The sequence below is a fragment of the Bombyx mandarina genome, chromosome 18 (assembly GCF_030267445.1).
Source record: "Bombyx mandarina strain Sakado chromosome 18, ASM3026744v2".
Taxonomy (NCBI): Eukaryota; Metazoa; Arthropoda; class Insecta; order Lepidoptera; family Bombycidae; genus Bombyx; species Bombyx mandarina.
In genome coordinates this window covers 7,668,078-7,694,206 of record NC_143224.1, presented here as the reverse complement: position 1 = coordinate 7,694,206, position 26,129 = coordinate 7,668,078, and the positions used below count along the sequence as shown (strand labels likewise).

Sequence of the window (26,129 nt, the reverse complement as noted above, 5' to 3'; positions counted from 1 at the left end):
CAATGTTATAAATCTTTGCAGCAAATCAACTACAGGCATAAATTAATTTGTAAATTTGATATGTAAATCTCAGAACTTCCACAATCATATTAATTTGTATTACATAAAGTTAAGTAAGGGAATTACCGGACCCCATCGCAGCGAAGTTGCCTTCGCTCACTGTAAAACATGAAATTGAAGTATAAATTGTATTTTATAATATCGGACCCATCCGTATGACCTTTTCGCGGCATTAAAATACAGCTTATTTACCCGTGTGGTCCATAAAAGATTACACCAAGTAAAAACCAGTTTTCTATTAAAGATATTATTGCCACACGTAAACCATCCAAAATATATTGAAATAAACAATAGAAGTAACAATAGAAGCAAGTGTAACAGAACACTTAATTGGTAAACAACAGCGGTTGCTCCCAACTTCATAATTAGATTTGGTTTCACGTGTGACGCACATCCTTCAACTGGAACAAATATTGCAAACCTCCATCTAAAATGATTTACAACTTTACGATATCATATAAAGTTTTTTATTAACAATTTCCTGTGTTTACATTTTAATTTTGTTTTGATTCTACATATTTTCTATATTGAAACTAAGTGCTGGGCTATGTCATTGAGCTGTAATAATTTCGTTGACGTAGATCAGTAGCGCGCGCTCATATCCCCATATTTTAAGAGGTCAATAAAGCAAATGGATATCACAATTTAAATACCTCCACACATTCTCGACGATACATTTAGGTTATAAGGTGTTAGCTAATAAGTCACGGCCGCCAAGATTTCATAGTTCTTTGTAATAATAATAACATCGTCGGGTGTTTACAGAAAATTTAAAATTGAAACGATTAACGGCGAAGTCGTCGTGGCCTAAAGGATAAGACGTCCGGTGCATTCGTGTTGAGCGATGCACGGGGTGCTCGAATCCCAGGCGGGTATCAATTTTTCTAATGAAATACGTACTCAACAAATGTTCACGATTGACTTCCACGGTGGGGCAGCCGTTGTAACTATACTTGAGACCTTAGAACTTATATCTCAAGGTGGGTGGCGCATTTACGTTGTATATGTCTATGGGCTCCACTAACCACTTAACACCAGGTGAGCTGTGAGCTCCATCACCCACCTAAGTAATAAAAAAAAACAATCCTGTAATATTATAAACATTTATTGCACTTAGTTAAATTCAATTTATTTTTTTAGTTCCGGAGATTGGAGGCTTAGCTCGTCGCGCCGGATGCTCCAGCGCGTTCTCGGCGCCTTCACCGGCAGCGCATCACGAACCAGGTAAGCTTCTAATTATATAGCTGAAGTGTATACAAATATACTGTGTTTGTATAGTAAAGTCTGAAGAAGATATGGAAGAACAGAAACATCACCAAAACCACAAAGATCCGGTTCGTAGGAGCTTTTGTTTTCCCCATATTTTTGTACGCTGCGGAGACGTGGACTTTGGGATTGGGTCGAGAAAAAGAAGGTCGATACTCTGGAGATGGTGGTGGCGATGACAATTATTAACATACATTACTGGAGACGAATGCTTGGTATTTCATGGATCGCACTTCGCACCAATATCTCCATTCTTCAAGAACTTTCTTTCGGCATTCTTGCATGGGCGCATACTATCATTTTTTGGGCATCTCCCGGCGAGGAAATGACTCCATAGAGCGCCTTGTTGTTCAAGGCAAAGTAGAAGGCACCAGACCGCGTGGAAGGTTGCCCGTGCGATGGACCGACCAAGTCAAGTCAAGTTGGCGGCTGTTTGCATGAGTTTACCAGGCTCACCATAGACCGAGAAAAGTGACGATTGCTCCTGAAGCACATAACATCTGCCCACAGCAATGATACTGAATGACGATCACGACCGCTCTGACAAGAGTGATACGACAAAGAAGAAAGGAGTAACATACATTACAATTTTCGTAGTTATTATGTGTAGGAAAGTAGAAACAACAATGCTATGATGCATAAAATCAAGTGCATTTAATTGGACTCGAATAATAATTATCCCGCTCTCTGTTGCGTTTGCGACAGAAAACAGACATTAGAGATGTCCAGGCATTAGAGACATCTTTTATCGACGGCGACCTATTTACGGTGGTGTTATGGTTGTCTATCTACAAAGAAAATAATAAAAATACGCGATTCCATTAGTCTCCATAATATAATTAGAGGACGGAATAGAGGAATTAATGTTGAACAAATATGCTGAGGATGTTTTTATTAGTGCTGCTTAATGGAGAAGTCGCAATATCCATTTGAAAAGAAAACATAAGTTTAGTTGAAGTGACAACTCCTCCGATTAAATGAACATCGCGCTCCGTATATCAATATGATAAGACAAACTGCAGATTAATTCTATATTTATGCAATATAATTTATTTTTATCGAAGAATCTTTAACAAAATGTTCCCAGCAAAGAGCATAAGGTGGAAATGACTTTGCTTTGAAACTCAAAGTTTCTTTCAATTCTCCGTTCAAACTCTATCGGAACCTACGGCACTCGGTTGGATTGTTAATTATTTTTCCAATCGATTCGATTACATAACCTTCTAATCCACTCTAACATCATAAAAGCCCTCTTTGAAAAAGAATTCTTTTAACTTTTATCTATTATAATAGGCAAGTTGTTATAAGGAAGAAATAAAATGTTAACAGCGTAAGGTAACCCCAATTAATACACAAAATCTGTTTATCCTATATTCTTTCGGATCCTCTCCATTCACTCTTGGTAATTTTAGGCTTTCCAAGAACTGATCACCGTTCTCGTCCAACGCACTGAATTCTCACCAGATGGAGATCAACAAAGTACTACACTTGCTAGGGCTGATGTTAGTAAATCCATTGAGGCTGAGGCCACATGAGTTCGCTCACCAGTCATAGTGAAGCCAGAAGGGTCCCTCCTTGCTAATGGGGCATAAGATAAGATAAGATAAGCCTTTATTAACAATCTAATTTAAGTTACATTTTTAATACACTTATTATCTAGTTTTATTATTCGACACCGGTTTCTTGATCGTCTTGCTGTACAGCATAGGCCTCCCCGAGGGTTCTCCATAACATTTTAACCGGCGTTTTTCTCATCCAAGTCGTTCCTGCCACTTTTTTTGGTGTCATCTTCCAATCTACTTTGCTGTCTTCTGCAATGGACCATAGGTAGGCAAAAAAGCAAGTAGAATCGACCAGGTCCACGAGCGACGGTCCACTTACTATTGAATCATAAGATCGAGCCTTCGGTGGCAGAAAAAAACTAAAAACACGGTGAATTTATAATGTTTTTCTAGACAGTTGGGTATCGTAGACATAAATAAAAGAGTTTGAATGTACTGCATAAACACGAAAGGTCGGATTCAGAAATGAATAAAATAAGCAGGAGACCGAACCGTAAATTGTCTTTTAATCACGAGCTTGTTTTCTATTTCACACGAACGAATACATCTGTTGTAAGTAACTAAGGAAAATGAATTGAAAATCGGATAAAAGGCAACATTTTCTCGTAACATTATTAAGTGACTATCCGCGTACCGTCTTTGATGATACAATATCCATCACACAGAATAAAATTATGATTAAGAGCGGGGCCGAGGTTTACCCGAGATCGGATCTCAGCACTCGGAATCCCCGTTTAGTTTAGTTCCAGTGTCGGTTGAGCTCCTATTTGCAATAAACACGTCCCGCGAGGTCCCACAATGCGGAACAAGTTTACACGGACTTGTTTGCACTCGAGAATGTTAAAACTGGGAGTTGTGTTCGTAACCTGGTTTTTTTTTTGTTTGTTTGATTTTGCAAAAACGTATTACACGTCTTTCAATTGAGAATGCTGTTTTTGTTTTTTCATTTTGCTTTTGAACTGATGACGTACTTACGTCAGTTACATGTTTGCAAAAATTAACAGTGCCCATTGTTTATGTTTATTTTTAGGTCTATTAATTATTGGGCGAACCTCACGGATCTGTTTTTTTTTTATTGCTTAGATGGGTGGACGAGCTCACAGCCCACCTGGTGTAAAATGGTTACTGGAGCCCATAGACATCTACAACGCAAATGCGCCACCCACCTTGAGATATAAGTTCTAAAATCTCAGTACAGTTACAACGGCTGCCCTACCCTTCAGACCGAAACGCATTACTGCTTCACGGCAGAAATAGGTAAGGCGGTGGTACCTACCCGCGCGGACTCACAAGAGGTCCTACAACCAGTAACCAGCTGTTAAGTATTTACTGGAACCCAAGGATACAACAACCCGAATGCGCTTATAGATATACTAATTAGAAATATCAATTGGTTTGGAATAGTCGCTTTCTTGTTTCAACACCTTAAGTGTAAATTAATTAAATTAAATAGACATCAGAAATAGACTGTAGACACAAACAGAATTTGTACTGAAAACTTGTAAGTGCATGATTTATACAAAAAATAAATATGCTATTTATTCAACTTCTACCACAGCTAAGAAGATTATTAAATTTAGATATATCAAAACATCAAACCAACCTATGATTGTTATTAAAACTAATTTCACTCAAGCAGTCTAAAACATAGCTTAGGCCAAATTATTTTCACTGTAAGCACATAAGAAAAGGCACGATAATAATTTCAACTGAAGCCCGCCCGAATCAAATACGAAGTTCTTTGTAGATTTTAATGTAATTAGCTTAGCTACGGCTACGTATGACTAAGATTAAAATTGAAACACGTTACGAATTGCTACGTAACGAATTATTTACAATAGAATAAATTACATGAATTAATTGAATCATTTACATTCTCTTCCAGTTAATGGTAGTAAATTGAACTCTGAATGTAAGTACGTCTTTAGAACTTTTATCTTATTGAAATCAGGTGGAACGTTTCTTAAAATGTCATTTTTAATACATTTGATAGAATTGGCGGTTCTGTATTGATATTTGATTCGTTAAGATTTTTAGTAACGCTAAACGTAGACGTGTCCGTGTCCTAAGAATTAAGACGCTCGGCGTATCCGCATTTATTTGACTAATCAAATGACGGTGTAAGCTGTTTCTTTTTTGATTTGGACCATTTTTTCTAAGCAAACTCGTACCTGACACTTTTGCGCATAACTTTTACAATGAAGGAAGCACATCCTGCATTAATATCAGACCTTAATTATTTTTCTATATAGTCACGTTACCGTTCTAACCTAAGTTCTTATAAATTGTAATTAGTAAATATGCCCTTATTATGAGTTCGTTCAAATCTAGGTTTCACTGCTGTATCTATTTTACCAGCAATGTTATTATGTGCTACAAAACGTCATTCTAATACAATCAAAGCTTCGACCTCATGTTTCGCGTTATGATTTCGTGATACGATTTCGAACGCACTATACGCGAGATAGTAAAGCGTAGACCTCTGAAAGCATTGAGATCTGTGAATAACGATGAAAGAAATCAGCGAATAAAAAAAAAAAATTTTTGAAAAATTATTTTAGAAATTAGAACTTTCGCGAAATACAATAACTTGTAACCAGTTCAAATAACACTGCATTATATAAAAATATGAACTAAATTTGTAAGAGACAGTAAAAAATGAACTGATAATAAAATTAGCTATCTTTTCAGCGGTTTAGTTCGCAAAAAGAAACGAGAATGAAGATGACGACTTTTTTTTGCTAAAAGTAAAATCGTGTGCAAACGAGACTCGAATAAAAATATCTAGGCCTTTCACGAGGCTTATAATGAAGGCGATATTTTGTTACGAATTCTGAATTGATTTTATCTGATTTTAAGGAGTATTACTTATTTATTCGAAGATTTAAACTAAAACATTGTCTCCTTTTTTTAACGTGATTCTCTTTCAACTCAGCCGCTGTCAATGGCCTTTCGGATGATCATAATTTATCTCAACATTCATATCCGCTGTTACTATGATTTAATATATGAAAACATGACGTTGTTAAAACAACTCGCGCCCCACCTGTTCCACGTTGATGATACTAATTTGCAAAGGAAAATATACACCGAAGTTCCGCCAACAACTGAACAAAGTTTCATCTCAATCGGATAAGAAACGCGGAAAGGCATTGACATGAAACACACACACAAAAATCGTGTTAAGTCTTAAAAGTCTATAAAGTAGTCCATAAACTAATCGCAATCATGTTTTTTACTGGTGGTAGGACCTCTTGTGAGTCCGCCCGGGTAATTACCACCACCCTGCCTGCTTCTGCCGTGAAGCAGTAATGCGTTTCGTTTTGAAGGATGGGGCAGCCGTTGTAACTATACTGAGACCTTAGAACTTATATCTCAAGGTGGGTGGTGCATTTACGTCGTAGATGTCTATGGGCTCCGGTAACCACTTAACACCGGGTGGGCTGTGAGCTCGTCCACCCATCTAAGCAATAAAAAAAATGTTTTGCTATAACTGACTGATTTTTACTATTACGTATTACCGTCGTTGGCAGATAAACAAACGGTCCACCTGGTTGGTGAGTAGCGACCACTGTCGTTCATGGACTTTGTTAATAACTCTTATAAGGTTAATTAAGATAAAGTAGCTTTTGAGACAGTCATTAAATTAACTTTTAATAAAACTCCACATTCAATGAATCATTGAATTACTAGAAAATACCTATAGATTCATTCGTATTTATCAAAACACCTTTATTTATATATATTTTTTATGAATGAGGGATTACTGGTGGCCCAGAAACCTTTCCACTTTTACCAGGATAGGTGGGCGAGCAAAGGCTCAGCCAGGAGGGGTTTATTTATAGCAAGAAGCCTCCTGTCATATAACGTGTTTTTGTTGCTAGAAGCTATCCTATACCCTGGAAATACTCTCAGTTAAATACAAATCTAATTATCTGAACGTTGAAATAATTCAATCAAAATATAATGGGCTTCAAAAGGTTTATTAATGATTAAGGTATTAAATTTTTATGGCCTACACAATAAGGCTATAAGGCCGTCTCTGTCAACGTAAATACATTAAACCATTAGGAGGAATATTTTACTTAACGAAACATTACTCTGTATAAATACGAAGCCAATTAATTAATTCAAATATAAACTGAATGTCGGCAACAATTTTCCAAGAAATAAATAAAATTATTTCTTCAGAACGGAAACTTTGTTTGGTTGTTGAATTTCTCAAAGCAATCTCTATCGTAAAGCGACGTAAATATTTGTACTTAGAAACAGGAAATCAAATTAACCTCTATGTATTATTTGAACAGTTATGTGTATTGGTTAAAAAATATATAATAAAAACCTGTTTAAACCAGATTGATAAAAGTTTATATTATAAGTTATTCGTACTAAAAAACCTCTTTTAATTTTATTATTGTCACTGTTGTTATTGTGTAATGTTTGTTATATTATACAAATAATTAAATAAGAATAACGTAAAATTTTGTAAAAAAAAGCTACGTATCGATAACCTTTTGATTGCCTGTCGGAGTCAATATCTTGGTGAGATGTATTTTGTATGTTGTATTGTTTCCAGCATCCTTAGCATGGGAGAAAATCATAGCTTAGCTGTTGAATGTTATTCATTTAAGAAAGGATAGCGCAACACTATTTCTATGAAACTTCGTTCTTGAGAATCTCTTTGTTCAGCCCATTAAAGAAGTTTCGTTGAAACTAAGTGCTTATGAAGCAATAATCCCATTTATATCTGTTACTGGCCATGGATATTTTCCACACTCCATCTTTTTTTTTTGTAACGATGTTCTTTTGCAGTTTTCAATTGTTTCGTAAATGAAACAATATATTGCTGATTCTAGTTTGAGTTCAAAGAAAACTGTAACCTTATTCTGAAAAAGAGACGAATGCAAAGAGAATAAGAAACAAGTCGCAATTTTAACTGTCGCAGAATGGCCAAATAGTGTGGTGAAGTATTAACATTGATTATTGTGGGTTTTAGAAGAGTTTTTTGCTGTCATCACTCACGCTCGTGTTTCTTCCCTCCTGAACGTAAGCACTGATAGTCACGAAACAAAAGTAAAACAAGAATTCTAATGATTCCAATGCTTTACAATCAATTATTTTAAAAAATGGTGTGAGATAAGTAATGGAATAATCTTAATAAATAGCGAGACATCGTCGCACGTGATAAGTCGTCCAATATAGGGAGGTAATGAGGCCGCAATGGGCCATTATCGTTATCCTATATACATTCAGACCGGGCTGTCTTGACCCTTGACCCGGTCCGTAAGTGTAGTCTCCCTTTGTCGTTTCACTACCTATCAAACTACCGGTGTTTCTCGATCGTAACACGAACAACAGTTTATTAAATAAATAAAAATTAAATGCATCATTGTTTTGTTTGGTAACAACGATTGTAACTTAAAAAAATATCGTATCTTATTATCGTAACACTCCCAAAAACTATTGTGGTTTTTTCTTTAGTACCTACCTAATCATTATGTTCAGATGTGTGCTTGTTATTGTTATAGACAATCGTACCATTGATCTACCACTATGATGTACCACTAAATACGATTACGTTACCCGGTCAGCATCTTAAGATATTTAGTATTCGCTGTATAAGTTCTTGTCTCATAGCTACTCTTTTGAATTTCTAACATAAAAAATCCTAATTTGTTTAAATTTTTTTTTTTACTTTTAGTTCAGTTTTTGCCTTTTGCGTTTGTACACGCTTAATTTCGTAATTTATAAACTATTTTATTCTCAGTAATGTTTTAAGAAATGCATAAGTTTAAGGCAATTTTTTTTTGTTATAGAATTGAATAGGCTAACAAATAAATATCACGTGTCAAGTACTAGGATGAACAAACAATACATATTTTTAGGTATGTAATGACAATACTAAACTTAATGAAAATGTTTTACCACTAAAACACTAAGCGTTATTGTGTCGTCACTTTCTTCAATGAGAAAGTTAGAAACTTGCTCAGAAGCAGCGTGAATAGCAAAGCGTTGTGTGCAGGGGCTCACACAGGTATACATAATATAACAAGCCATATAAACGCGGTATTGTCATACACAAACTTCACTTGAGTCGAGTTTAGAAGAACCATAATTATAGCAATTATTTGAAAATATAAGTACGAAAGAATAACGTTGCAGCATTATTTAATATAATATGTAGATAACTGACAGCTTGCGTATCGAAAAGTTCAATGGGTAACGTAATCATGACCTATCTTAACCGAATTTAAAACCATACCGATACGGAGGCTTAAGTTAATCAAAGCTCTAAGAAACAAAAAAGTAAATAAAAAAGTATTCCAAGAGTAAAATAAATGTGTACTTCAACGAAAAGTACTTATGAATAAATGTTTCAGTTATCCAACGCTGTTATTTGATTCCAGCTACCTTGATGTACAAGTGTACGTAGGGTTGCCAACTCTTTGAAACGCTGCATAAAATATTAAATGAAGTTATATCTTATTCATATTCAGAAACCTCTTACAAGCAAATAATTTTAAAATATTGATAATCAAATTATTCGTTTTTACAATATTGTTTTTGAATTATTCTACTACAGATAATAAAAGTAAATGTTGACATGGTGTATCCGTGATGCTTTATCGATCATTTGTCACCCCTTTTAAGATACATTCCTATGTGTAGACATCGTTGCGCGTCATACAAATTCCTAACATTATCTTTCAATCAAGTGGAGCACAAACACGGATAAGCACGAACAGACGTTCTCGGTATCTGGTCGTATATATGTACATATATCGTAGGGCTGATCGATATTCATCGATGATTAGCTGGAAAACATCGATATTATGAGAATAAAATATCGAATTATCGAAACGTCCGTATATCTTTTAGGGCCATCTAACGGCGGGTAGTCCCTAGGTAGTACAACTATTTTAAACTAGATGACACTGATTAACGTTATCGAAGTAAGCCGTAGTACCTAAATGTGTGTGAAATTAAGAAAACTAGAGGTCCCGCAGTAGTCGAAATTCGACTATAATTAATTGGAATTGTAAGTTTGTACACTATTAAGATTGTATTTTTTTATACTTCTATAATCACAAATTTCGCCAAGACTACACTATAAAAATATTAACAAAGACATACATTACATACAGTTTTATTTCCTACCAAAAACATCGATGTTTATCGTACATCGATCCTTTTAAATCGATTTTTACATCAATGTCAACATCGATGTTTTTCTCATATTGACCATCCCTAATATATCGACGTATGCTACCAATTAGATTAATGTAAGTTAGTCGGCTTAGGTTAAAATTATAAATTGCGTTTCAATTTGAGTGATTCATCTATGGTGACGCCTGTGTCTGTTCGCCGTCTACTGATAGATATAAATTTTAATTACATCATTTAACTTTACCGTCAGGTGGAAGAATGAATACTGCTAGATTTTAATCTAACTTAAGCATTTAAATAAAATTTATTGAAAAAATTAAGCAACTGGCCACAAAAATTAATTGGTTATGTTGCAAGTTTTTGTTTAAATTTCAACGTAACGTAATCACGTCTGATAGATGATGATGGACTTTCATTATGTTTTATTAAATTTATCTGTTAAATATTGGTAACCCTGTTCGTTCGTTTCATAACGAAATAACCTCCACATTTGGGTTTCGCGTTGCCAATGACCCAGTAACTGACATACAACAAACTGTAATTTAAACGGGCGAGCGTATTTGTTATTACGACGTTTTAAGGCCACGCCTCAACGTAGCGCAGTCGAAGGACGCCGATTCAAAAACAAAGTTTTATTGCCTATAACAAACAGTGTTTTATGTTTACAGTGAAATCTGTTTATTAAATAAATATTTTCGTACATTTCATGAAACCTACGTACTTAAACCTAAAAGTGACGATAAGAGGAAAATATCTCAACTATTCGACAACCGCGCATAAAATTTAAATCAGATCTATTTCGTAGGATCGAGAGCAAGCGGTAAAAGCAAATCCTTTCACTCGAAGACAAATTATTGAGGAAACGACGTTCAAGAATATGCCATAACACGCCAGGCCCCTTATTCAACTCTTCATCGTAAAGGATTATTGGACGGAATTACGGCCCAGCCCATTCGAGATCACCCTTTATGTAATACACAATGTAATGGGTCTTCTGTCCTCTTTAATAATAATGATATTGACTTTTGTTTTGGTTTACACTGTTCGTAACCAGAAAAAATACAGCCAATTGCTTTCGGAGCATGTGTCAAGCTAAGCGAAAAATTTTCCTCTTCTATTTAACGTCAACAAATGTTTAGTTAGTATGTTGTTATATTTATAATATTTTGTCGGAACTGACTAAATTATTTTAATTCACTATTATTTTGTTCAAAACAATGTTTAACCTTGAACTCTATTTTATACAATTTACAATTTCTGATGTTTCAAATAGTTTACAGCTTTCGTGGCCAATGTAAATTTTACATTCATTCAAAATCTTAAACCTCCGAAAGTTATTCATTGATTGAATTGAGACTTTGTAATTTTAGGGTTAGCACTTTGAACGATTCAACAAATGGCTGTATTTCAAACTATTTCATTTGATTTCAATGGCATTCATTCCAATTATCGTAACCACGTCGACGAAGGATTCTCCCATATTTGCTATAGATGGGTGATTAACTTGAGATGAGATAACATCGAAGTCTTAATTTTTATTGTAATATTTAAGTAGCTCGAATTCGTCGCTCGATCGTCTTTCGGGCTAAGCTATCGAAATAAGTATCTTCAGAAAACTGATTGAAACTATGTACTTATCTTTTGATAACCCCCAAAAATGTAACTGAAGAAATTCAAATATTTTTAGTTTTTTTATTATAATACTTCAAGTTAAGGGATTGATTCAAGCGATTGACTCATATTTTTTTTATGATTGAAGGATTACTGGTGGCCCGGAGGCCTTTCCAGTTTCACCAGGACAGGTGGGCGAGCAAAGGCTCAGCCAGGAGGGGTGGGATTTGCTAACAGCTACCCGAGCGCCTCCGAAGGAGACCCAACAGCTCAAGAGTAGCTGCTTCGCGAATGAATCTACTACCGGATCGGAATCGCGACCCGCTGAGAAGATCCGGCGAGAAACTCAGCGAGCTGATTCATGGGTTAGGTTGCACGGCGAACTCTTTGTCGAGTTCGACGAGTACGGTTACCGAGGTCCCTAAGCCTGCTCCTAGTGTTAGAGCTGAAGGCGTCTAATGCAAAGGTTATTGGATCTGATGGATCCGTAAGGACGTGTCTAGGGCGTCGACGGTGCCTGACTCCTGCGTGATCAGGATTCGGGGAGTAGTCATCGGCGGCAACGATAAGGCGATTATCATGACGCATAGCCTTATCGAAGTACCGTTCTGACGCTGACTTCATGTATTTCTGGATAGATTCGAGGCTCAGGTCGTCGTGTAGGTCAACGTTCCTCACGAACCACGGAGCTCCGACGGCTAACCTGCAAAAGCGGGATTGTAGAGATTGGAGGGTGTCTATGTGTGTGCGGGCCGCGTGAGCGAACACCACACACGCGTAAGTCATGACGGGCGTAAGTCATGACGGGTGACTCATGTTCATAGATCGTTCAAAGTATAAACCTCATTCTCTTAAAAAATTTGTTAAACCACTTCAATTCTAAAGGTGCGATACGTGTCACTTCTAGATTCTTCAAAATCAAGTCTCATAATTGAATTAAGATTGCCTTAGTACATCAGAAGTTTGTCTTTAGTAAAACTGTAAATTTTTAAATAACCGCTTAAACCCGCTTAATCCGTATACTTTGGAGTACTGAAAATATATACATATTGTCTTATATAGTTTAAGTTCACAGTTTGTCTTCCGAATAAAATAAAAAAGCTCGGTATAAATTTTTCTAAAGGGCTTAGTTAAAAAAATTAAAAATTCTCAGTAAGTTGTAATACGTTCATTTAACTTAATAATCATGAAACCGTAAAAACCCCTGCTCGTTTCTGTTTTGTTTGGAGCACAATCCTTTGCAACTACAAATTAAGCACAAAAGCGGGCATTTCGCATTACGTTAACAAAATCTCTCGGTCCGAGGTTTTGATGCTAGCTCCTCTCAGAGATTATCTGGAAGCGGCAGGAGTTTCATTAATTATATTCTCGCTTCCATTGTTTATTAGGAGAATAGTTTTCAGTTTAATACTCAATTATTTAAAGCCTCGGTACAATAAATTTACGAATTTTATGGCTGTTAAGGTCGTTGAAGGTGAGGCGTGTAGATAGAGCGCGTTGTTAGGTACTGCCATCTTGAGTATTTTAGCCTCAAAGAAGCCTTTCATGTGAAAGGTGGGATGGACTTCGACCTCATGTCTCAAAATAGGTAACAACATTTATATGCTATTCATGGACTCCATTCACCACTTAACACCAGGAGGCCGTCAGCTCTATCGACCCTCTGAACAATTAAAAAGAATGTTTAACAGCAGCCTACTAATACTAACAGAAAAGATTTAAATGATTAATTAGCATTATTTTTATCTTCGTGTATATACGCCTAAGAAAGTTTAGTGTACTCATACAAGTGGTATGTTCATAATTACAAATTCACTTCGGAACAGTACACTTTTGTGAACATGATCATTAGTTAAATTCAATTGTTTTTTGGCTTTCTCTTCCATTTATCGTGGTTCGCCGTTGAAAGTCTTTTCTTAGTTAATTGGGCTTCATTATTTATTTTCGCTGTCTTGTTTTCGTCCTGCCTCCACTGTGAAACGAGGAAATAAAACGTTTTTTTTTTCCACTCTCTTATTTCATTGTTAATGAACATTACCGCGAGGCTGAAAATATTAAAGTAAACAGTAGGGCAAGCCTATGTTTTCAATACGATACTATACTGTAGGAATACGACAAAGAGACCTTCCACCGAGCGAGTGATATTGCTCGGTAGACCGACGGCCCTGGTGTTGTTGTTTGGAACTTGTAGGTATGCAAGCTTATCTTGAAAATGTCGTAAGCGAGATTCAGGCATCTGTCAAATTGTGTTCTGTGATGGCTACCACCACGCCACTGCACTCCAAGACCGGAGGTCGTGCCATTATGTTATAACCGTAATTTCAGTGTAACATACTTCAGCTTAATATTTAAAAGTCGAAGATAGCATTCACAGTGTGTCTATGGGTTTAAAAAACTGCGAACATGAGTTTAGCTGATTTTTCGTTTGTCCATATGTGTACATTATACTGTCGCCAATACAGTGAAAATTGTTACAATAAAAATAACATAAATTATAATATAATAATATAAATATAGTATAAATTACGTGCTCATATCCATAATTAAACAACAATACCATTTCTATACAAAGCAATGACCAATCATGAACCATATAAATACAATGACATTCTTAAGCATGGTGTAGAGTGGTTCGAACGAAGTGCTGGTGCAATACGAAAAAATATACTCTATTCATATATTTTTTTTCATCATACACAATGTAACTAGATTAAAAGCATCTGGTGGCGTTGGTAACAACTGCCTTTGCTACACAAAGCGAGCCCAGAAAATTTAAAAGCAATAAAATGATATTGAACGAGTACGAAAATGAAAATTGTTTTCCGGTTACATTGAAATGCTAAATTATGACCGTATCGGTATCGGGAACGGTGCTCGAAACGAGTTTTTTTCGGTTTTTATTTTTATTTTATTGCTTAGATGTGTGGACGAGCTCACAGCCCACCTGGTGTTAAGTGGTTACTGGAGCCCATAGACATCTACAACGTAAATGCGCCACACACCTCGTCAACATTGTTTAAATAAGTTTGCCTTTGATGGCAGAAGCTTACGACGTGCCGCTTGCCTACACTCTGACCCACTGACAATCTGGTTACATTTTCTTTAAATTATCCGGGATATGTTAGTGCTCAGGAAGCGTCATGGAAGGAAATTCTTTCCAGGGCTGGATAGCACGTGGCAACAAAGATATATAGCAGGAGTGGTCAACCGGTAGATCGTGGCTATTAGTTCAGTGGATAGTGGCAAGACAAAAAAATATAAATACATAGAACAGACTGCCCAACGTAATCACCAATTGCTGCACGCATCATCTTCATCTTGTATCATTTGTTAACGACCATCACTTCACATTATTTATCATCTCTTTTACACAATAGTTCTCTTTTATTATATAATGTTAGGTTTATTTTAATATTTTTAATAAAAGAAAATATGCTACTAATTTGTATACTGAACTATTGTTCCATTAAATTTCAAGAAAGATCATTGATAGATCGCAGAGTGTTTCGTCAGTAGACATTAGATCTTGGTTCTAATCAAGCTAGCCACCCCTGGTGTATAGAAATGCCCTGTAGATGAACACTTCGGTCCCAGGAGTGAAAGTAGACTCTGCTCCTGTTGCGGCTAAAAAAGTTGGCGAGTTCATTTTCAACAATACCTCATAGTACTCGAATGGAACGTCTAAAACGGAGTATCTACATAAACCCCACTCAGAAGCTTTTTTATATTTTTAGCAGTTCGACAAATAATTCTCAGACACTTTGACTCTTCGGGGTCTTTTGAGTTATTCCTTGTCCACTATCAACTCTTCATGAAACCCACCCGCATTAATCATGCTACAGCGTCTAGACGTAAGAGTTTATAAACATCTTAGCACGTCAGACCAATCCGCTACCCTCATAAAGTAAAGTCATAGTTTTCATTTCATCCATGTATATCTTGGATCTATGTATGCATATGTTGGATTATCGCCCAGATTCATCTACTTAGGTGCTCCCCAGCTCTGAAATATTCTGCGAGGGCTCCAAGCAATGTTTTGGTTTTACTAAACAACTCTTTGCTACCAAAGAGATTCATATCATACTTATTATTGGTTTTTTATTCTAAATTTATCAGCTTTCATATTTCCTTAGACAACAACATGTCCAGATAGATTCATTAGTAGGTCGACCCAGCTTAATGAGTCCACAGGCACTCCAGCGCTAGAATAGAGTAATTTTTAGTAGAATTCTTTTGAGCCACCATTGCCTTGGGGGCAACCTGAATACCGCTGAGAACGTAGATTATTTTACTATCATATTTTCCACAATCCCAGCCGCGCAAGCTAACAATGATTTAATCTCCCATTATTCGTCTACTGGAAAATTTTCAAATTTCAAATGAACTTAGAGTCTGGCCTTTAACTTATTTAAGTTAAAGATCTGTTGCATTATAATTTAAGATCTAACTGACTCTGTAAAATTAATTAATGTTCAAAAATAATAAAAAATGTAAAATTAAACATAGAAATTGCATCAATAAAAGCACAATTAACTTTTGACTGAACCAATAAACGATCTAAGCTCGAAAAGGTAACATGTTTTATTTTATTAATTTGTTTTCAGCTAAGTTAAAGTTGAAACTTTGTTAATAAAAGTAAACAAGTCCCTTGTGTGAGAATGAAGCGCTGGGAGGCTACACGGGATTGAAAAATGCTTGTGAAATTTGTATAATTGTAATATTTATATATTTATTTTTATCATTCAATACATATTTACGTTATATGGCCACGTCATCGCTTCACTTTAAGAAGTAGGATTGTATTTTACTATTGTATTTGTATTGTAGTAGTATTCTGAAAGTTATATCATTACAATATTTAACGAGAAAAATATAATGTAGAATCAAATACTGTAGAATGCGAGACCAGGAGTTCAAAGTTAAACAAAAGTTTTGAATCCTTTTATTTACATAGCATATTTTCATACGACAAATAATGTATTTCAATTTAAGCAAGATTACACATTATAATTTAAACTAGAGAGTGATACAGATTAATTTTACTAAAATTTTACTCCCCATACGCCAATTTCATAAATAAATCAATCTTTAACGTAATGTTAAAGATAACGTTAAAGAAATTGGTGAAAATCCGTCGTTATATAACTCCGAGAATGAAATACGAACCATCTATTTACAAACACAGCCGTATGGCACGATCGGAAACATTCACTAAATTATTTGTTTATGAAAATATTTTCAAAGCAGGTAATTATTAAACCAAGGGCAAGAATATCTAATAGTAAAATACAATTAAATTTATATTTTTGTTTAGTTATTTTCGATTTACACTAAAAATCGTAAAACAGAAACTTGTTATCATAAATTGTGTTGTGGCGTCTGGAGAGAATTGATTTCACTGAGACCGCATTACGGTAAGCGTACTCTTGTATCTATTACGTCATCTTTAACAGGTCTATCAATCTCAACGGGCTTACTTATTTGACTTTGATTCTGAAATTTTATTCTATGAATGTCTAGAAGAATATGTAGACACATATTATTTTATCAAAAGTAAATACGCCTACAACTAATGGAGCTACTAATGGAACTGAAAAAAGTAGTTTTTTTCCTACCTATTCGCTGGTACGTGAGTTCACGGGCTCGACCTAAGAGAGGAAAAGTTTTTTAATTGCCTTTGTTGGCAGACGAGCGAGCATACGGCCCAAATTTCTTAACCGGTGGTAGGACCTCTTGTGAGTCCGCACGGGTAGGTGCCACCACCCTGCCTATTTCTGCCGTGAAGCAGTAATTTGTGGTCGGGTAGCCGTTGTAACTATACTGAGATCTTAGAACTCATATCTCAAGGTGGGTGGCACAATTACGTTGTAGATATCTATGGGCTCCAGTAACCACTTAACACCAGGTGGGCTGTGAGCTCGTCCACCCGTCTAGTCTAAGTAATAAAATAAATAAAAAACATTAATGCTACCACTGTACTTGAAACATCAAGTCGGTGTTCAATTGTATTGCATAACAGCTGTACATCTGTCAAAACGGAATATATTACTATCTTAATTACTATCAAGCGAAAAAAACAGGCAGAGTACTGGTATCGAACAGTGTAGGATAGCCCCAATAAATAATGAAATTCTCTTCCTACCCTTCTTCTATATAAATTTTACTAGTTTGACACTTTATTCTACCTTCAGCAATATAATAATTTTACGAATTTGATGATTTATTCTACGATTTTTATCGTACGCCCTAATCATTTCTCGTCTCATTTTCGTTTCAAATATGCTTAACGTTAAGTTACGTATTAAAAGATTGTTAAACAGCGGAAAACTTGATTATTATCCCGCATTTAATTCATAAAGAACAGCAAACAGATTTTTAGACTGGTTTATCAATTTAATTCGTAAAAATTATATTCAATTACTATCTCAGTAATTACAATTTTAAATGACTATAATATGGTAGATGGCGGGACGTTAAATTTTAGGTTACCACAAGGCAATAAGGCTAGTTGGACCATTAATCATTAAAACGTCGATTTAAAAAGTTTGAATTTTAGAAATTACGATACGGTTATTACATGACATATTTGTCAAAGTCGACTATTCAAATTGCTATCTAATTTACGACTCTAAATGCTATCAATATAAGTATCATTTACACGTATACATTAAAAATGACAATGTAAAATATAGTGAATATTAAAAGATCAATGCCATGTTCAGAGGTTTTTTTTTTATTGCTTGAATAGGTGGACGAGCTCACAGACTACCTGGTGTTAAGTGGTTACTGGAGTCCATAGACATCTACAACGTAAATGCTGCCACCCACCTTGAGAGATAAGTTCTAATGTCTCAGTATAGTCACAACGGCTGCCCCACCCTCCAAGCTGAAACGCATTATTGCTTCACGGCAGAATTAGGCGGGGTGGTGGTACCTACCCGTGCGGTCTCACAAGAGGTCCTACCACCAGTAAAAGTAAGTTTCTTTGTAATTTTTTTAAAAAAGTTTTCATTCTCTCGACATCTCAACAATCTTCATATCTCAAAACTTCTCTTGTCTGTGTGCTTATGTATTGACTAAAGTATATTCCAGGAAAATATTTCAGTTTTGCCGTATGGTTTAAAAATACCTAATGATTGTTTAAGCGTACGCCAACTGGTAACTGAATGAAATTCACCGACCAGGAAAATTGGGATGATTTAAATTGAACTTTAACAAACAGAAAGACAATATTCAGTGAATTTCTGTGATTAAAATGTTATTACCAAGCTTTTGTTGTTCGTATACACATCGAAAATATAAAATAAATATAAACAAACAACATTTCTTTCAATATTGATCACAACATTTACCTAAAAGAATATTTTTGTCGATATGATTTCATAGCGGCTATGCAATAAACCAACAACCGGTGCACGTGGCCAATTTATTTTTATGAATAAATCGCAAGCAGCGGCTGCACTCTAGGGCTGTCAGTCGTTTTATTCAATAACGTATTTTGATTTGAACTTTTGTAATTTTGATTAACTTTTATTAAAAGCCATCCGAGTGTATTATTCAAACTGTTATGTGCTGAGAATGTGTAAATAGAATAGAATAGAATAGAACAGAATAGAACAGAATAGAACAGAATAGAACAGAATAGAACAGAATAGAACAGAATAGAACAGAATAGAACAGAATAGAACAGAATAGAACAGAATAGAACAGAATAGAACAGAATAGAACAGAATAGAACAGAATAGAACAGAATAGAACAGAATAGAACAGAATAGAACAGAATAGAACAGAATAGAACAGAATAGAACAGAATAGAACAGAATAGAACAGAATAGAACAGAATAGAACAGAATAGAACAGAATAGAACAGAATAGAACAGAATAGAACAGAATAGAACAGAATAGAACAGAATAGAACAGAATAGAACAGAATAGAACAGAATAGAACAGAATAGAACAGAATAGAACAGAATAGAACAGAATAGAACAGAATAGAACAGAATAGAACAGAATAGAACAGAATAGAACAGAATAGAACAGAATAGAACAGAATAGAACAGAATAGAACAGAATAGAACAGAATAGAACAGAATAGAACAGAATAGAACAGAATAGAACAGAATAGAATAGAATAGAAGCTGAGAATTTGTATATACGGTCAAGCGCGCACATATTATATTGCATACGAATGCATTTTACACCGCATAATTCATTTTCGAGTTAGTTCAAGGTGTCGCGTACTTGCATAATATCATTTGTAAGCATCGATCAATCACCATAAGCTTATCAATAAATAATTACTCCAAGCATTGGAGTTATTATAACTATCACATCAGAGGGTGGTTTGGACAAACCGTACAGTGTATTTTATTTTTACATTGTTCCGTTTATATCTTAAATTATACCAGTCTATCAATTTAAACCGCCACACTACTCATATTAATTGCATTATTATTTTTACAAATTCTGTTAAAGTTTTAGTTCCCATCATCCCGGAATGTAACGTAGCGATAAATTAAAGTTTCAAGTTGGCAAGCCCAATGAATGCCGACGGTTTGCGCGGGCGGCCGCTCAGCCCGGTTCGACTTTATTATTTCCCCGCTTCATATTTCGGGGTGTTTATTAATGATTTTGTAATTGGTGGCTGTCGGTCGCAGTCGGTGCTCCTGGCCCATTAACCGACCGCGGCATAAGTCAGATCTGAAACAATTTTATTCTCGTCGACTATTGAGAGGTCTGAGAGGATAAAATAATAGCAAAGTTTTTTGAAAAAAATATTTATAATAGCTCGAGAATAAAGCATTTAAAAGAAAAATCTTTTCAAAATTTAACGCAACAAAAAAGTTTTAGTGCTTTTCGGTCAACACATGTTTATTTGTTATTCGTATTCTACTACGTGACCGTGCATGATTTATTCGATTGAGTTGAACGTTGCTAGAAAGTTTCCGGTATACTATCAACGTATGCTGGATAACGTGCGAATAACTTCAACAAATGGGAGTATTTTATAAAATGTTTGAATCACAGCGAAGCTAAATCGAAATGACTATATAAAACCTAGTTGGCCCGGAAAAACGTTGTTTTGCCAAATTAATTCTAGGAAAGATAAATAACCTACATACCGACTGCAGCGCCATCTGCCGGGCTGATTTGTAAATCTAAACCATTCTCGAATCCACCTGAAGGTACACAGAAAATTTCCTTAAAATCTGTCCAGCCGTTTAGGAGTTTAGTGACAAACACACGTACAGAAGAAATATATAATATATAAAGATTAACCATACTATGAAATACAAATTTAAACATTCTAATAAAAGATCCATAACAAAATGCTTTATTTCAAACCCCAAAAACAATGTTTGATACATAAATCCCACAATATTTTCAAGCTAGATCGGAAGCCGGTAGCACTGATTGTTCGTGGTTTTGACAAAGCCAATTCAGCTTTCAGCATTCAGTTATTTTAAACCTGATATAATACCTTGAATATTGAAAGACAATATGTGGTATTTTCAAAATTTTGCTAGTATACTTTTTATTGATACTGTTTTTGTTTTATCATGATCTATTTATTCAAAAGAGCTGGTCTGATCTATTCTAGTTATTTAAAGTATTATAGTAATCATTCATGTAGCTTAAAGCATGTGACATGTGACATAAGAAAAACTATAAAATGTGATATTTAAATCTTTTTGATATTGAATATATAAATTTTAGTGTAGATGTTTATAATGATAAAATGCAAATCATAGAACCAAAAACGGATAAGCAAGTAAAAAGAACACCAAAATAAGAAGCAAAAAAGTTCTCCCTATGGCAGGTTGTAGGAAATGTGGAGATATAACCCAAGTAAGCCAACCAACCTAACTCATGCCCAATCCCTACCCAGCATGATAAGAGGACAAGCTGCTCTTTTCCCAAATAATGTGGGATAAGGACTAAAATTTGATTTGATTTGATTTGATTTGAAAAGAAGATTCATGTCGCTTAAGTAAACTACAACAACCTATCATCGTAAACAAAAATCCCTTCATCTGACAAAGTCGTCTATTTGTAAATTTAATCAAAAATGAGGTACAAATCTATGACCCATCACATCAAAAACCTCATGTTTACCTTATTTTCGCTTAAATGCCAATTTAGATATCAAATAACCATTAACAAAACCAATTCATAATAACTATCTATCCGACTAGACATTGACACCATTAGAAAGTACTGTGGTGTACTTGAATACAAAACATCAATAGTAAATTTTTTGTTGTACAATTTGTAATTGGTTGCCAAGCGCAAGATAGCATCTTAAACACTCCATTAAACAGGCATGCTTTCATAGAATACTCAGCCGGACTTTTATTCATTGCCATAGATGAAATTTCTAGGAAATATTTTTATAATAGCAAAGTTCATTAGTATTTTAGGTTCTTTAGTTTTGTAGTTGACTTTGTAATGAAAAAGTAAGCCGATTTGATTGAAAGTATGTTATTAAAATAATTAAAGTGAAATTTAATTTAAAACTATTTTTACTGTTTAATCTCGCTCTCCTTTTTTCTAAAGTTTCGAATGATTTACTATTTTCGTGATCACAGACAACTTAGTCGTAAGTCGTAAAAGTAGTATTAATTATATCTACGACTCGCGAATACCGAAGAAAATAGCATGAAAATGTGTCTAAATCTATATAAACCTAACAAATATTACAAAATATAGAGTACGCTTTATTGTACACCAAGGAATTGCAAAATGCAAACATCTAAACAAATGTACCAATATTATTTTTAAACGGGGCTTGAGATGAATTCCGAGCAATAAACAAGAACTTGACTGTGTTCTTGGTATTGCGGATATTCGCAATCATTCACCATCAGATTAGCTCATCTGTTCTCCAAAAATTAATTAATAATTATAAATAATAATTGTTAAGCTTTTTAAAAACTATTTTTATTTTAAAAACTCTATGCTATGTACATGGATGAATGTATTTTTTTTTTATAAAGCCAAGAGATCAAAAACAAGGAACACAAAACTATTAACCATAAAACCGATTATCGATAAAAAAAAGGACGTATCTAAACCTATTGTTTCGAAAAACTATTTCAGCAATTTTGCGAAATTCAACTCTTCAGTAAAATAGACGAATAGCCAGAGGCAATTTTCAATTAGCCGTTTTAACAATATTGTGCACATGTTACGCTCGATTGGAAAATAAAACCAAATTAAATAAATAGTTGCAAGCGGCCGTTATTCAGTACGATGTTCAAAACATGTTTCTTTATGATGAGAACATTCTTTTTTTTTTTCAAAATATAAATGAACATATTTCTTAGGTCTTTATTACAGAAAAGAGTATAAATAGCGAAATTAACAACTTTTCTTATTGCTTAGATGGGTGGGCGAGCTCACAGCCCGCCTGGTGTTAAACGCGCCACCCACCTTGAGATATAAGTTTTAAGGTCTCAGTATAGTTACAACGACTGCCCCACCCTTCAAGCCGAAACGCGTTACTGCTTAACGGCAGAAATAGGCAGGGTGGTGGTACCTACCCGTGCGGACACACAAGAGGTCCTAGCACCAGTAATTACGCAAATTATAATTTTGCGGGTTTGATTTTTATTAAACGATGTTATTCCTTCACCGTGGAAGTCAATCGTGAACATTTGTTAAGTACGTATTACGTACGACTTAAAGTACTATCAGCATACTCGCAAAGTATATCAGATAAATCATGACAACACGTTCTGTTTGGTAATATAATAATATATATAATAGAATTTGATACTCATAATTATTAGTTATGTTATGTTGGATTATCCATTTTAAGATTCAAATTAATTTTCTGTTACAGGTAAGCCTGTCTGGGATGTAATCCTCTGTTTTGGTAAGCGTTTACTGGTTTTGGATTAGTTTTGGACCATCGCGGCCCCACAACGCTAGACCACTAATCAAATTTAAAAGACTGAAGTCGAGGGAAAAATGGTTTGATCCCGTTGTAACAGCAACAGCAACTATTTTCGTAATTACCCCCCGTAAATACCCCATACAGCGTGACTCGTGTAAAGAAAACACTATATTTTATTATCTATATATTAATACGTGAAGCAAAAACTTTGTACACCTTTTTACGAAAATTGCGCGGACGCAGGCGTATGAAACTTCCCACACTTATATAAAATATAGAGAAGGAGCGCACATTGCTAATATTTTTTTTAAATAATGCATAAAAGATACATTAAATCAATAAAGAAAACATTACACACACTGACAAATATTTGACACACACACGCATAAATACTCTGCTATTTATTGTTAAAGTTTGCTTGTCAAATTGAGAATAGAATAGTATGGTTTGCCTTTAATATCATTTGTCTTTAGTGTAGTTTTCACGATTTTTTTTATAGAAATATAATAGTCTTTCACAATAGAACCATAATAATGTTCAAACTTATAATTTCAATTAATTATTGTCGAATTTCGACTATTGCAGGACCACTAGTATAAAAAAATAGACATATTCCAACTATTTGTTTCGGAATTCATTGAAGAAAAAAGGATGAAATTTGACCCACAGTCTAAAATTGCCCTGTAAACAGCTTTGTCGAGAACTTATAAAGTTTTAGAAGCCGATTTCGCTTTCGAGGTGTTTGTTATTTTTATTGCGCGGATAAGTGACCAGTTTACGGCTCACCTGGTGTTTATTGGCTAGCGGATATCATTGATATAGCAACGTATTCACAACTATACCACCGTCTGCCTTAGACAGTAGATCGAAGTCTCAATGATATTGCGTAACAGTTGGTCAATCCTATCAATCGGAACGCCTGACTGTGCAGATCAACAATACGCAAAGCAGTTATTCCCACTGTTGTGTTGTATCATCTGCATTATCTAGGGAGAATGTGGTATGCAATCTATTCACAAATCTATCGGCTCAAACTATCGATTATAGTCGCCATAAAAATAATAAAATAAAATTACCCAATCACGGATGCGTGTTAGTGTAAATAAACGTAGTTCCATTTTGGGAAGCACAAATGTAAATTATTCGGCGAATCGTGTGAGGAATTAAATAAAAAATCTCATTATGTGAAAAAAGATTGAAGAAAACAAACGTTTATTCAAAACTACTGACCGCACTGTTAACTTAACGCACTTATAAAACAGAATTGTAAATTGGGAATATTACCTTAACCTTGGGTTACAGTGCAATATTAAGCTTTAAAACTCCCATTTTGGTTGAGGAAATAGGCGAGAGATTCATTTTACTCGACGAGTACTCGACCGATAAATTTATTCAGTATCATGTTTTTTTTCTCTTCTTGGTACTTGGTACTTGGTACAAGGTATACATGGTATTCACGGTACATGGTTTCCGGTTTCGACGTACTTGTCACATAAGCATTAGGCAAATAGTTTAAAATAATAAGAATAATAAAACATGATATTTCTCAACATTATATTTTATTTTATTTAATCACAATTTTCTTATATTTAATCACAAAATGAATAATTTTTGACGTTCCTCTTCACACCGCATCAAAAGCCCAAAGCGCTCGAAAGCGTTTCGTTTATTTGTAGATGCCATCTTCACCTGAAGGAGACGTCACCCTAATCGCCACTTAGCCATCGCTTAAACAGCACAATGGGTAACCCAACCGAGACTTAAATAAGGACTCGCTGATTTTATCACACGTCGGCCGAATCTCTGTGGACAGACACACCGAGGATATGAAACATTGCACTTTTGTTATCCGTGATCTTTACATTCAAAATAACCTTCAACATGTTTATTACATTCGTAAACAATTGCAGTTATGGTTGAAGAAACTATAGTAACGTAATATACAAACAACAATAAACAAAAGGTGATTTTGTGGAATGTATACGACTTAGAGAAGATCCTTCCACCGAGCGCGTGATATTGCTCGGTAAACCGACGGTCCGAATGTTGTTATTTGCAACTTGTACTATATATGCAAACTTATCCTGAAAATGTTGTAAACGAAATTCAGGCATCTGTCAAATATCTTGTGTTGTATGATGGCTACCTTAACAAATTTAATGTCGATGTTAGAGTACTAACCAAGCAAGTTCTCTCAGGTTGAGCCTGTGAGCTCGTCCATCCTTCCACGCGAAGCTGGAACAGTCCCTTAGGCTACCAACGAATAGTTAACGAAAAATTAAAAATATTGGTAATAATCAATGTTTTATCAGTCTTAACTGATGTTTTTTTTATAGCCCTTGTAAGCAGACGAGCATACGGCCCACCTGATGGTGAGTGGTTACCGTCGCCCATGGACTTCAGCAATGCCAGGGGCAGAGCCAAGCCGCTGCCTACCGCTTAATACTCTCCACAAGCCTCGTTTGAAGAAGGACATGTCATAGCACTCGGGAAACACCGTGGAGGGGAGCTCATTCCATAGCCGGATGGTACGTGGCAAAAAAGATCTCTGGAAACGCACTGTG

The 26,129-nt window shown here is 35.0% G+C and overlaps 1 protein-coding gene across 5 annotated transcripts in view; it reads left to right on the top strand.

Moving 5' to 3' along the window:
- Positions 1–26,129, top strand: part of LOC114249107 (Histone gene-specific Epigenetic Repressor in late S phase) — a 245,520-nt gene that overhangs the window by 73,551 nt on the left and 145,840 nt on the right. For all 5 annotated transcript variants that reach the window (XM_089734855.1, XM_089734853.1, XM_089734854.1 and 2 more), the window contains exon 4: positions 1,201–1,284. In XM_089734855.1, coding sequence (XP_089590981.1) covers positions 1,201–1,284 — 84 coding nt within the window. The remainder of the gene's footprint in view (positions 1–1,200; positions 1,285–26,129) is intronic.